This window comes from Hylobates moloch, unplaced genomic scaffold (assembly GCF_009828535.3).
Source record: "Hylobates moloch isolate HMO894 unplaced genomic scaffold, HMol_V3 SCAFFOLD_15, whole genome shotgun sequence".
In the NCBI taxonomy this organism is placed as follows: Eukaryota; Metazoa; Chordata; class Mammalia; order Primates; family Hylobatidae; genus Hylobates; species Hylobates moloch.
This window is the reverse complement of record NW_026652290.1, coordinates 29,168,830-29,183,662: the sequence shown is the minus strand read 5'-3', so window position 1 is coordinate 29,183,662 and position 14,833 is coordinate 29,168,830. Positions and strand designations below refer to the sequence as shown.

The 14,833-nt window shown below is 41.0% G+C and overlaps 1 protein-coding gene across 1 annotated transcript in view; it reads right to left on the bottom strand.

Moving 5' to 3' along the window:
• Positions 1-6,298: 6,298 nt before the first annotated feature.
• RMND5A (required for meiotic nuclear division 5 homolog A) overlaps positions 6,299-14,833 on the bottom strand; it is a 59,181-nt gene continuing 50,646 nt past the window's right edge. Inside the window, exons 7-9 of the mRNA XM_032177115.2 lie at positions 14,000-14,102; positions 12,408-12,562; positions 6,299-10,754 (exon numbers count right to left, since the gene is read on the bottom strand). Of these exons, the coding sequence (XP_032033006.1) occupies positions 10,691-10,754; positions 12,408-12,562; positions 14,000-14,102 (322 nt within the window). The 3' untranslated portion in view covers positions 6,299-10,690. The remainder of the gene's footprint in view (positions 10,755-12,407; positions 12,563-13,999; positions 14,103-14,833) is intronic.

Genomic DNA, 14,833 nt, shown 5'->3' with positions numbered 1-14,833 from the left:
GAGAAAGCTGATAAATTACCCATGAGACAAATTCTCCATGTCGCTCCTCCCTGAGCCCAGCTGACAGGGCAGGAGGTGCTCAGCACACCCAGTCAGGGCAGGTGCCAGGTTTTGAGGCCTCCTGTGGAAGCAGGGCCTGGGCTCGGGGCTATCTCTGGATTCCCTGGGAAGGATGAGCATCTCACAACAGGTCACTCCCCTTCTCATGGGAGAAACTTGTGAAGTTGACCCTGGAGCACCAATGAATGTCAAAGAATCTGTGCCAGGGCAAAAACAGGAAAAGGGCATTTCTGCCAAAAGCAGCATTTCCTCTTCAACCTTGAGCTCAAAGTTGGTGCTGGTGAGCGGTGGAGGGGCCACCCTTGGGAGGCTCTGGAGAGGGCCAAATACTTACTGATTTTTTTTATACCCTCAAAACAAGCAGGATTTCACTTGCCACAAGTAAAATGGTAAACAATAATTTGGAAATTAAAAATATCAATATAGGAACACCCATTCATTAGAGTTGGCCCTCTGGACCAGGAAGAAAATAGAAAACAAATCTGCAAGCCATGCAGGCCTAAAGCATGCTCGTGGTGGGCTGTGAATTCAGGCTTAGCAATCACTGACAACCACAGACCTCCAACCTGTTCATTCTACACATGCAGAAGGAGTACCCAACAGTTCAGACCTGCCAGCCTCGGGTCCAACAATGTTTATTTGCCACTTGCTAGCCTGAGACATTGGTTCTACAAACCCTCTTACTATGTGGAAGATGCCCATAACAGGTTTTTTTGACCCCGAAAAACACAAAGGAGAGAAATGACTCCTCTATTATGCTATAAACTTGGTATCAGCTGCTGGAATCCAGCCTCAGTGTGGTTCATTTAACATTCATTCATTTAATAAAAACATATCCTATTTGTGGAAGAGAAAAGCCAGAGAGAAATTTGTCATTTTCCTTCTCCAGCTTTCAATTGGTTTTAAGAGAGCCCATTCTACCTTTCAAAATTCCCCATGAATCTTTATCCAAGTGGGTTAGGAAGAAATCTCCCTTTTCTATCAGCCAGAAACTGCCCCCATTCCTGCCCTGGGTCTGTGTGCAAATACTTCTCTGCACGCAATTTTATAAATACCTGGGGGCAGCACCACTTAAGCTGCTCCTAAAAGCAGGGTTGAGCAGCATTTCTCCACCAAAGGGAACTAAAGGATGCCTCAGTAGCATAGTGGTTAAACGCAGAGGCTCTAAACCAGCCTCCTGACGCCAGGCACAGCAGCTCAGGTCTGTAATCCCAGTACTTTGGGAGGCCATGACAGGCAGATCGACTGAGTCCAAGAGTTCGAGACCAGCCTGGGAAACATGGTGAAACCCCATTTCTACAAAAAATACAAAAAAATTAGTCAGGTATGGTGGCACACAGCTGTAGTCCCAGCTACTCAGGAGTTTGAGGCTTCAGTGAGCCAAGACGGTGCCACTGTACTTCATCCTGCGTGATGGAGCACGACCGTCTCAAACAAAAACAAAATAAACCAGCCTCCTGGCTCTGCTACTTGTTAACTACATGTTCTCTGGCAAGCGAATTAATGTCTTGATCCCTCAGTTTCTCCACTTATAAAATGGAACTAATAATAGTCCCTACCTCAAAGTACATGAGTTTATACATGTTTTCTCAGTTGCCTAGAACAGCTCATGGAACATGGTAAGCAAATAATAAATATATGCTGAAAAAATGAACTTGTACTGAATTTTCCAAACCAGTGTCGTATTGATTATACTCTGAATGTAGCTACTTGAGTCTGATTCTTCTCATTTCTATTCTTCCCCCAAAAGGGTAAACGGTAGCCCTTTCTGACCGGTATATATGTTATTACATATACCCCAGGATCTCAGCACCCAGTGCACGGCAGGACAACATCTCAGGAAAGCTCCATCCCAGATAGACTCAGCCCCTGACAGCACTGTGTCATTTGAAATTCCCCTCAGCCTTGAATCCTGAGTGCCACCACCCCACTTCTGCTGTTGATGGCTATGGCCATTGATTCTACAAGGGAGCTCTGTCATCCTCTGGGCAGCTGAGGAAAGGCGGAGGAGGAAAAAAGTGTGCTATACCATCTTGCCATCTCGGCACCTACTGAAGGCCCCTCCATCCCTTCAGACACATCTCACTTCTGAGTGCCAGTTACTATTTCCCCCTTTTCTGTTCCCCCTTAGCTGACGGTGTTCTGCAAATGTCATTTATGTTTTATTGACTTAATAAAACTACCAGTTTATTCAACGTTCACCATAGGTCAGTACCTCATTTAGGTCTCATCAAAACTATGATATAGGAACTACTATCATTCTACTTTGCAGATGAGGAAGCAAAAGTGTAGGAAGTTTCTATCACTTGCCCAAGACCACACAATTAGAATCTGAAAAGGTGGTAATGTGTCCACCTAAAAGACCACGTTTCCCAGACAACCTGCAGCCATACACAGTGAATAAGGTGCCAGGTGGGGCTTCCAGGAAGGACTCCTAGAGGGGCTATCTCAATGGGGAAGTTTGCTCTTTCCCCACCCACTTCCTCTTCCTTCCTGCCTGGAACACAACTAGGATTAGACAAGGGTAAATTTGAGGTCGTATGTTAAGGCCATGGAGCAGAAAAGAGTCTGGGACCCTGATGGTCATGAAGCCACCATACAAACCCCACGCTACCTACTCCACACCTGTCACTAAGCCTAGTCCTAACGGCACACCCTAGGAAGGACAGAGGCCCTCAGCCCCGTATTTCCTGAGCTACCCTTGAAAGTTTTCAAGACAATTTAATGTCTCATGAAATTCCTCTTTAGGGCAGATTAGCTCACTAATCTGAAATAACTAAAGGCAACATAGTCTTGTGCTTAATTAAGAATGAAAGAAAACCTAAAATGCATTTCTAATCTATTCTGAAGGGGAGAGCTTGGCCTTGAATGCTGAGGACATGTCTTCTAAGAAACATTTTTACTTCAGAGGGGAAATGACACACCAGAATCCTTCATTTGAATGGATCCAACACTTGAGCGATGGCTAAATGTCTTATATATTATTTATTTATTTATTTATTTATTTATTTATTTATTTATTTAGAGACAGAGTCTCGCTCTGTTGCCCAGGCTGGAGTGCAGTAGCCCAGTTTCAGCTCACTGCAACCTCCACCTCCCGGGTTCATGCAATTCCCCTCCCTCAGTCTCCCAAGTAGCTGGGACTACAGGTGCACACCACTGTGCCCAGCTAATTTTTGTATTTTTTAGTAGAGACAGGGTTTCGCCATGTTGGCCAGGCTGGTCTCGAACTCCTGACCTCAAGTGGTCCCCCCCACCTCAGCCTCCCAAAGTGCTGGGATTACAGGCATAAGCCACTGTGCCCAGCCACTAAATGTCTTTAAATAGAGTAAAAAGGCCAATCCCAAGTGGAATTTGGGAGAATTTTACGCAACCCACACAGTGTAGGAGACCAATATACAGAGACTGGTGAAGTTAGAAATTCATCCTTCTAGAAAACATAGATAAAGAAAGAAGTGGGAATACAGGTAAAATGCTAGAGCAAGGAAGCCCACTATCACCTGAGACAAGAACATCATACTGCTTCTCTAAATAATGGGAGGTTCAGAGCACTGTGTGATGTGCACATTGCCTTCCTGTATTTCCTTCATGACCTTGATTCTCACTTAGAGAACAAGTCTGCCTCATTTACCACTCTATCCGAGACCTCCAAGAGTACCCGAGACCAATACTCAATAAATACTCACATTGACCTTAATTACCTACTGTCCTCCCTGGCTCTAGCCTTATCCCCTCCCCAACCACCCTTCATCCCATTGTAGCTAGAGTGGGCCTTAAAAACACACGATTACAGCTCTCCTTTCTCTTCCAACACCCTCTTGTTATTAACCTCATTACAGGACCTTGGCTCTACTTTTCTGTATTTTCCAGCAGTTTGTAGGCTGTTTCATCTCAGTGCCCAGCAGAGTGGAATTTTAAAAATCTGTTAGATGAGTGACTGCTAAGATGTCATACCACATGTTAAAATACATGTCTTTTTATTAAAGGATTCTACTTTACATGCCAATGTCTAGCATGAAGCACTTTGTACTTTTCTAAGCCAAAAGGAAGTATAGCTAAATAAATGCAACATTGCCTGACACACAGGAGAGCTCAGTAATTAGTAGCTCTGGATTATACAAGCCTTCTAACATTGAGATGTATCGCCACATTTGCTAGCATAGGAGGCTCACACAAAGGTATGAAATACCCTACTGCTACAAGGAAAGTGTTTTTTTTAAGTACTTTCTATCATAGATATATTGACAGATTTCAAAGAAGTTTGGTGGATAAGTGGACCACTGCATCATTGTCCCGTCATGCAAGGTTTTAAAAACTGGCTCATTAGCAGTCCACAAAATCAAATTAGTCTTGGTGAGCATTAAAAATAAAATCACACATTTGTAGCACTAAATATTGTTTTGTAAAATGTTTCAGAATTCTAAGTTTTGTGTACACAGAGTTATATTATTAAGCTTCTTACTAGGTGCTGAAGGAAAAAGAAAAGAAAGCCTATCTTCTGCTGGGATATTGTTTATTATCAAGTTTCCCTGCTGGGGGGTGAGAAGCATCAAGCTGTTTGGTTTAAAGACGCATTTTTAGTCCTTATTTTGTCATTACGAAAATTATTTTTCATCTTTGATGCTCACCTTCCCCATTTTGGTGGAGGGGGTGGAAAATGCTTTTTACCATACTGCAAATACAGTACTCCCTCAATTACCTACATGCTTCAAGAAATACACTGATTTTTAAAATTAGAACTAGAGTTCAAAGCACACTAAATTAAAATTTTCTTGATGACTAACAGATTTACCCTTAGTCCTCAAGGGTAAATTCTGTTCAGTATGTGTGATCTTGACCTGCCGCATTTAAGAGGGAGGATACTTCCTGAATAGGAAGCATCCAGGACACTCCTTATAAGGGAAGCCCGTTTTCTCATGACCATGCAGATTTTGGTTCAGCAGGGTTGAGCTGAGGCCTGAGATTCTGCGTTTCTCACAGGCTCCCAGGTGATGCTGATGCTGCTGGTCCATGGACCACACTTTGAGTCCTGAGGAGCCCAAATGCTGGAGGGAAAGGTGGTGAGACCTTGGCCTGGCCTGCCAGGCCTCTTCTATACTACCTGGGCCACTAGCTGCAACCTGACTAGATGGGACCACAAGGGTTTCCATAGGTAAGAAACATTCTAAAATCTCAGGTAACACCAAGTCTTTCTTTTAAAAAATATACAAAAGGAGTACAAATAAATGCTTGGTCTCTACCACCTTGGCCTGCCATAGAGGACAAGGCAATTCAGTTTCTGGTCTTCCCTGGTAATACTGACAGCACAAGTTCCACCCACTCCAGCAGCCCGGACATCAAGCTGTTTCTGGGCTCCACTTTACCAGTCATACACTCACTGCCACTCTGGTCAGTACACAGGGCAGGGTCCCCACTGTGCACTGGAGGGGCGAGAGGGTGCAGCAGCCTGGAAACATTAAAACAAATCCCTACTCAGAAACTTGGGACTCAGCCGGGCGCAGTGGCTCATGCCTGTAATCCCAGCACTTTGGGAGGCTGAGATGGGCAGATCACTTGAGGGTCGGGAGTTCGAGACCAGCCTGGCCAACATGGTGAAACACTGTCTCTACTAAAAATAAAAATTAGCTAGGCATGGTGGCATATGCCTGTAATCCCAGCTACCCGGGAGGCTGAGGCACGGGAATCGCTTGAACCCAGGAGGTGGAGGTTGCAGTGAGCCGAGATTGGGCTACTGCACTCCAGCCCAGGCAATAGAGTGAGAGTCTGTCTCAAAACAGTAACAAAAAACAACTCGGGACACTGCCCAGTCACCTTCTCTTCTCACTGTTGGTGGCATAGAAACAGGGTTAAGATGGGGACAGATATTTTCTTAAATTCTTGACATGCAGACCCTTAGCAAATGCAGACAGCAATTTTCTCTTCTCACAGTCAGCACCTCCCTACTCCCTCCCTCATATCTTTGACACCTGGCACATTTATACAGACTGGTTCCACAAAACACTTTTTAAATGTGCATTTCTTTAATTTTTAAAAATATACACAGGAGAAGCCATGTGTTTTACATAGGAATACACACATTAACAAAGCATTTCTTATAGTTTTCCAAAACTCTATTGTATCAGTCCGAAATTTATAAATTAAATATATCAGAATTCTTAAAAGTTAAAATGAATTCCCTGAAACTACTGGATATGCTAGACTTTTTCCAAAATCAAATGAACAGAGGATATGGATGTGGTTTGTGTTAAATAAGGTTTATTGTTAGCTTTATTGCCTATAGTCTATAAGATGCAACTTTATTGTGCCTTTGCAAACAGGATACATTTCTTAAAAAATTGATCAAAATTTTCCATACATATAGCTCTATATGATAGATTACAGTGCAACACTATTCTCGTTACATAATTATAGAAATACTATAGAACCCAAGAGCACGGGGTAAGCAAAATAAATACAATCCTGAGCCATCTGAACAAGATGATTTGATGAATCCTTTAGTGTAAGTTTAGAAAACACAGAGAAGGAAAAAAATACATGCATACTGCAGTCATGAGCAAAATACATCAAACACCTGTTCCTTGCTAGGTGCAGGTGGGGGCAATGGTGAACTTCAGACACATGCACACTCACTCACGCTCCCATTTTCTTCTGCTTCCCTCCCAGCCCCAACACATTCATTCCCGCCCCTTCCCAAAAAAAAGATCAGGCACTAAATCCTAGTGAACCCCACAACTGCCTTGCTGGAGAAGGTTAAGTGACTGCTAAAATAAGAGTGTATGTAGGTCCTCACCCATAACATGAAACAAAGCATGTGCTGTAAGCCAATTCCAGCTGCTTTTGCCTCTTTGGAAGTAAATGAAGCATATGCCCACTACAGCTTGAAACTGTAGCGGAAATGTCTCGAAAACAAAATTTTGTTTCTCTTGCTATGTCTTGAAGTAAAATCAACAGTGGAAAATTCATCCTAAAACTGCCTCATCTGCTATTAAAATACATGTGTCATTCTATTTTTGGTATCTATTCAATTATAGTTCATTAAGAACGGTTCATGAAGCTTGTACCTGCTTATGATAAACATCAGTGTACCACACAAAACCTGACACAGCTAGACAGGCTTATGAAACGCCAAACCTTCTATGCGTTCGTTGCTAACATTCCCTCAAGACCACAGCATTCTAGTGTTACCAGAGATAAAGTACGTATAGTTAAGTGATGAAAGAAAGGTATTTGGTTTGTGTCGTCACCTTATACATCCTAGTGATGAAACTAACCAAACTATGCCTCCATGCCTTCCCTGAAAATAACCTGAGTCGGCTGACTAAACAGACTGAGCAGCGTGGCTGTCAGTCCACTTTATCAGAGGTTGAGCTGGAAAACCAGAGGGCTAATGTAGTCTACCAGCAGCTTGTGTGGATAACCAAGTTCTTGGCTGTTGCAGTGTCCACTGTTCCAAAGGCTAAGCCACTGAGGTGGAAATCAAACACAGCATAAAGAAGACTGAACTTAAGCTGCATAACCTACGAGACTACCTGGAGAGGACAAAAGAGGATCCTCATTTCCCACAAAATGTGGTGTGGGTTTTAGTGTCTCTGTATACATTAGCTGCTACAGAAAAGTTAAGATTTACTTCATAACTTTCTTATTTTCAATTAAATGCTCACACACTCAAAAAATACACACCCTATGAATATGAGGTGGCTCTTTTCTTCAAAATTTTTAAAATAAAGAGGCACCAATACCCGTTCATTTATGTATTAGAAGTCTTGTATAATCACCAATAAAACAGAAATAGCATCTGTGATCACACAACGGAGAAAAAAGATCAAGAGACAACCTTAGCCACTGTAAAACTGTACTTGAGCACTCAGATGCTCTGGCTAAGTCAGAATCTAAAGATTTGCTAATAAGGTTTTATTGGTTTAGCATAGTCCCATGGCCTTTGTCTATAACTGATATGTGGAAATGGTTCCCAAGGAAATTTAAGAAACCATTCTGAAATTCTGTCTTTGATGTACATTATAATTAAATGTGACTGTTATAAACGTTGCCTCTATCATATTATCTTTTGTAAAGTGGAGGCAAAGAGAGACAAAAAGCATCCTCCTGGACTGCTGACATGCAGAAAGCATCAGTGATGATAGGGTTGTGACAGCATTTATGGAGTTTCTAGGGTAGGGAGGACAGAATGCTGTATCTCAGCATCTTTGGTTAAGGTCTGGCCTCTTTAAATCCACCTCTCCCTCACATTTAGTCTCTCATGAATTTTAAGTCCATGCACTTAAAGACGGTCACAAGATATAATTTCCATGTAATATGTCAGATTCACAACAGTTTCAGATTTTTGGTCCTCACCCTGCCCAGTGGGAGTACACAGGCCTTACATAGAAAGCTGCAGAGTCCAATGCTTCAGTTAAAGCATGTTCTTTTCAAAGTTTTCTTGAGCTGCACAAAAAACCATCAACAGTTTTTTGGCTCCCAGCACTGGGAGAGGCATAAAGCTGAGCTCTGGCTTTTGTCCTTAGAAGTGGCCCGAGCCAACTGTATGAAGTGTCTGGTCATCAAACACATTTACCACCAGCCTTCAGAGTACACCTGTCTCATTCAAACCTTACAGGAAGCCTAAACGTTGTGTAGGTGTTTGGGGTGGTGGAAAGATGAGAATAAGCTAAACTTGGCCTAAAGAGAAAAAGGGGAAAAAAAAAAAAAAAAAGAAAAAAGAAACAAAAATACAACACTCTAGGTTTTAATTCAAAGGAAAAATATATATATAATAAACTGGTTTACACCCTTGGTCAGACCGTTGCCTGGAATTCTCTACCTTCTCTTTCACAGTCCAAAGAGTTTGTCTCTGTTCTCTTCCTTCACTGCTTTAGTAAAGAGAGGGGGAACTTCAAAGAAGATTCCAACAGTGAAGCAGAATCATGGGGCAAAAGTCACTATGGGGCCAGACTGAGGTTGGACCACACAAGCACTCCGAGCTGGGCCAATCCCAAGCGCTGGTGAACCCGCACAGCACGGAGTAGCCATCCACATAGACTTGGCCACATGGTACTCACGCAGAGGTTTTCCACAGTACTCTTTCTCCTCACAAACCAACCCCAGCTCTCCCAGGTAAACATTTCAGAAAAAACATCCAGGCTGGTGTACTACTGTAAAACGCTGCCAGTTTCTAATTCACTTAGCACCAAATCTGTGATTCCCCCTCCCTCGAACCAAGTCCATCTGTAGTTTGAAATGTGAAGTGCCACATTTCTCTTTGCTTCTGTGTTTTCTTTTTTTCATTTTCTTTGAAAGTATTCCTATTGATGTTCACTCTATGTCAGATGAAATAAAGTTGCAAAATATTTGGTGATTTCCGTGTAACATTCTTCTTATACTGAAGTAACTGCATGGGTTTCGGTCAGAATTATGTCCACAGAAGTTTTTTCCATGTAGTTCGTCATACAGAGAGACTCTTACACATGGCTATTTTTTGGACAGTGCATTAAATCAAGATACCTCACAAGAGAAAAGATCATTATCTGTATCCATTAGAATAATATACAGATTCACAGTCAATGAGATGATACACTTTGCAGAAGAGAGGCATCAAACATTATACTATTCAAACACAAAAACAGCAATAAACGTTCTGCACTAGAGAAAATTTGCTAGCTTCTAACTTTAAGGATTTAAAGTGATGGGTCTGGTAACTGCATTTTAGAACTGGAACATGCTGCTTTCCTTCCAGATACACAATGTTTGATGCTGGTGCACATATATAATACACACATGCACAACACTGTGTCTGCAATGATATAATAGGGCTACCAAGACCAAGAGAGCAAATATCAACTTAAGAACACTTCTAACTTTAGAATTTCATTTTATTAAACATACTTTTAAAACAAGCACCTCTTGGCAATAAAAGCAAAAAAAAAAAAAAAACCCCAACCAAACAATAGTACTCCTTCCACTCTATGCTAACGGAAGACTTCTCACACCAGCCGGTTAAACAATGAAATTCTTAAACACGCAGCCTGCTGGGGCTGCATGCAGAGCTAAAATGCAGGTGTGCTGACTTCTTGGAGCTGGAGCAGAGGAAAACATCAAAAAGCAAATCTGGAATCTATCACAGCTTTCTTTCTTAAGCAAATAAAATGCAAATTAGTTTCATAACCACAATTCCATTTATCAAACTTTTTCTGAAGAATTTTCATTTAATTATGTATACATAACAAGAAATAAAACTTTTTCACAAACACTCTCAAGGCTTACGATTATCAAGAAAATGACAAAAGTAAAAGCAGGAGAAATATTAAACACATGGCGGGGAGGTCAATTTCCTTTTCTGCTCTTAAAAAGTAAAAAAATCACCATATAATTAAGTACAAAAACCTGCATTGAATGACAACTGCTGGTGTATTTACTTGATCAGAAATGAAGACCAAGAATATAATAAAGCCCTATGATAATATTCACCGGGAGCACTCCCCTCAGTGTATGTACACTAACAGGTTGGCAAAGTTTCTGGAGCATTAGCTTATAGAAACACAGGAGTCCTTGGTTAGCTGCATTATATGGAACGTTCTCTTCTGAAATGCACCCACGATTCAGTTTCACTTACAAATTGCAAACTAAAGTTATCTCTTCAGAAAAATATCTGTTTGGCATCTCCTGGACTTTGTTCCATTGGACAGTAGGGACATTTTAATCTAAAGACAAAGAAGGAAACACTGAGTGAAGGAGCAGGCTCAGTACTGTGTATTCAATTTTTATCTAGTTATAGAGTATCTTTAACAATCATACACACATATAAGAACACACAAAAACAAGTCTGTTTGTATTTTGCATTGAGGATGAACTATGCTTTCCCTTAACATAAGTGCCAAGATTTGAAGGGTCACAAATACATACCACCCATGCCAGATCCTAAATTGTTTCTTAAACAAAACAAAGGTAACTTTTCTGGAAATTGTTTTTGGGGTTTCGAAAATAAATTCAATTTATCTTTCCCAAAGGTTTAGGTTGCATCAGTCTTTAAATGAATTTCAAACGTACTGGTCACACAATCCATTCAAGGGCAGCAAATGTGATGGCAGCTACAAGCCCACACCAAGAATGGTCCACATGCCTCACAGTGACACATGAAACCAGTACAGCCTGAACTAAGGTCAACAATTTTGGCCAGGCATGGTGGCTCACACCTGGGAGGCTGAGGTGGATGGATCGCTTGAGCTCAGGAGTTTGAGAACAGCCTGAGCAACATGGTGAAACCCTGTCTCTACTAAAAATACAAAAATCAACCAAGCATGGTGGTGTGCATCTGTAATTCCAGCTACTCAGGAAGCTGAGGCATGAAAATTGCTTGAACCCAGGAGGCAGAGGTTGCAGTGAGCTAAGACAGCACCGCTGCACTCCAGCCTGAATGATGGAGTGAGACTCAATCTCAAAAAAAAAAAAAAAAAAAAAAAAAAAAAAGCTGAGCTCACTAACTAAAATAAATTACAAATGCATATATCCTTTGAACCAGCAATTTCAGTTCTACGAATTTATGTATTAGGTATAGATAATTCATTCAGCACTCTGTTTTTTTGTTTTGTTTTGTTTTTTGTTTTTGTTTTTTTGAGATGGAGTCTTGCTCTGTCACCCAGGCTGGAGCGCAGTGGCATGATCTCGGCTCACTGCAAGCTCCGCCTCCTGGGTTCACGCCCTTCTCCCACCTCAGCCTCCTGAGTAACTGAGACTACAGGTGCCCACCACCACACCTGGCTAATTTTTGTTTTTGTATTTTTAGTAGAGACAGGATTTCACCGTGTTAGCCAGGATGGTCTCAATCTCCTGACCCTGTGATCCGCCTGCCTCGGCCTCCCACAGTGCTGGGATTACAGGCATGAGCCACCACGCCCGGCCTTCACTTAGCACTGTTTAGAGAAACAAATGTTCATCAATAGGGAACTGGCTACCCAATCATATTTCTATACAGTAGAATATACTGTAGCTTTAACAAAAAAATAATGAGGGCTGTTTCTGCAGCATAGAAAAAGATCTCCAAGATACATCACTAAGTGAAAACAGCAAAGTATAGAACATTTTTTAGTATGTGACCATTTGTATAGAAAAGGGGAAAATCTATCACCTACCCCAAAAGTTAAGTTAAAGACATGCTTATATATCTAATCACCAAATCCATAGACAAATTAAAAATACTCAACTCGGATACCACCCACTTTGCCAGATGAATAGTTAAGAAATTTATTTAGTTCTAAATCTAGCTACATTTTTTAAATCCTCATCACTTCTTATTCTCCTACCAAGTTCCAAAACAAAATTTATTTGCTAACGTTTTTTAAAAGTCAGACACTTACTTGCTACCATTAAACATTTTATTCAGGGCATCTCTTGATATAATATGACCACAGACCAATTTCATGGGTGGATTGTTATCTGTTGTTTGCTGACGAAGAATGGGGCAGGCAAATATAGAGTGATACCAGCACTTTTTACCAAGGTCCACTTCAATCTGTTAAAAAAAAAAAAAAAAAAGTAAAAAAGCTGAAGTCACATTTCACAAAACCATCCACATGGTAATATACACTGTGCAGCAAAGAACACTGATCAGATCTATTCACCTGAATGTAACTTTCTATAGCACTCTTCTGACTCAGATGGACAGTCTTAGTGATTCAAAGTGTTAAATTAGCCTTCAAGATTATTTTCAAGAAAGCTGACAAAGTGTAAAAACAAGTCTGACAAACAATGACCAGATCACCACCTCTAATGGCTTTAGTGGCTTGACACACAGTCTTTAGGTGAATTCAGATTTTAGTCTGCTCTTAGTGCATGTCAGAGATGCTTACAACATAAATGGGAAACTGCCAGATGCCAGGCACCTGCCTCCACAAAACAAGTGAAGGCTCAAGTTCTTTTCACTTCTTCAAGTTAGCAGCAGTAGAGCAGGAGTGCTACTTGTGTCCTGACCACACTCAGGACCAGGACTGCACCTGTGCCTTTAATCAGAAAAGATCTTTGAGGAGAAGCTGGGGCAACCAACTGACAGGGTTACCCACTGGAAGAACAAGGTAACTGCAAATAAACCTGTGTACAGGTGTGGTATAAAACGGGCAAAAAAACAAATGCGTATGTTAGCTTTTCAGGGTCTGTGACACAATCATGACAGGAATGACAATTCCAGGCCAGAGCCTCAGTGCCTGTCAGAGACCTGGTGGAAACATACATACAATGACCTTTGCCACTTCACATCATAACTGCACCATGGCAGCCACAATTTGAGTGCCTACCATGTATCCCGTCTTGTTCTAAGCATGCTTATGTTATCTCTAGCCTTCAGCAGCACCATAAAGAGAAAGCTGGTCCTTGTCTTAGAGATGAATACACTACTGCTTAGAGAAGTTCTAGAGTTGGCAAGTGATTGCGCTGATGTTTAAAACCATGGTCTTTCTATGAGAGCAGTAGAAATACAGTACTAGAGACCCACTGATGACTGCAAGTGTTATGACCTTTAAGAGCTCTATACTTATTCTATTGGCATTAGGAAAATGTAACCAGAACAAACTCATGATCTGATCGACACCAATAGTTAAGACAAAAGTAAATCCAATTAAATTTGCGTTTATATTAGAAAAACAATCACAGGAGTGGTTTGTGAACTGCACTGAACACACTGCATGCTACTGTATGTACAACCCTCCCCACTTCTGATGTTTCCCTTCACCAGCTTTCAAAGGCACCTCAAGTCAAAATTATAATACTCCTCCTCCAGGGTCCCCAAAATGTACTAGGTTCCTCATTTGTATTGTTTAATCTTTTATATATCCATAAAAGAACTCCTGTCAAATGGCTACAATGTTTCCTGGTTAAAAGGTAAGATGAACATTTAAAGACGCCATATTCTTCTAATGGCAGTAAAAGTAAATAGCCAATAGAAAATGGAACTCACAGGTAATTCATCTTTCTGGTTCCAAACTCCAGTACACTGCCTCTGTTCAATCACGGCTTTGATGTTAATTAAAGCTGGCAGTGCCACACAACCTGCTGAGAAACTGGGAGAGCAGAAGAAGAAATGTCAGTGCCAGGCCAGGTGTCAGGCCGCTTGGTCCAAGGAGACATCAATTTCTCCAGACTCTGTGTGCCACAGACCCTGGCCACTGGACAGGGTGAGAGCCTTCTGTTCTGCTAAAAGTAAATCCAGCCATTTCCACTAGAAGAAAAATAACTTGTTTTCCCTCCCCTTCTTCCCCAGGCCCACTGGTATATTTCCTGAAGTTACTGAAAACCAAACCCAGTTAAAAAACAAAACAAAAAATAAAACTCTAAATTTTCTAAATAAACCTCACCAATATGGGGGTAAATGCAGTTAAAGAATGCAGACGTTAAAAAAAAAAAAAAAACTCATCTGCTAGGGTAATTTAACTTTAGCTTACTTCCTCACAAAATAGAAAAATAAAGTTTTAAAACATGCATTTTAAAAAAGAAAGCAACTTTGGAGAACCAATTAATTCAAATGAAGAGCAGAAATTAAGAACTACTACTCTTCCAAATACGGTAGTTTTAGCATCTGAGTTTGAAGGAAAAAGAGATGTTCTTGCACAAAATTCTTCACTCAGCAATATACAAGACATAACTTCCTTTCCTATTCCCTTCCTTACAGACCATATACCACCATATTTATTTTTCTTACAAAATGTGCTCCAAGGTATACGCTAATTAGAACAATGATACTCAAAATGTGGTCTGCAGATGGTGCTGATTTATATACCATTTTCAATCCATA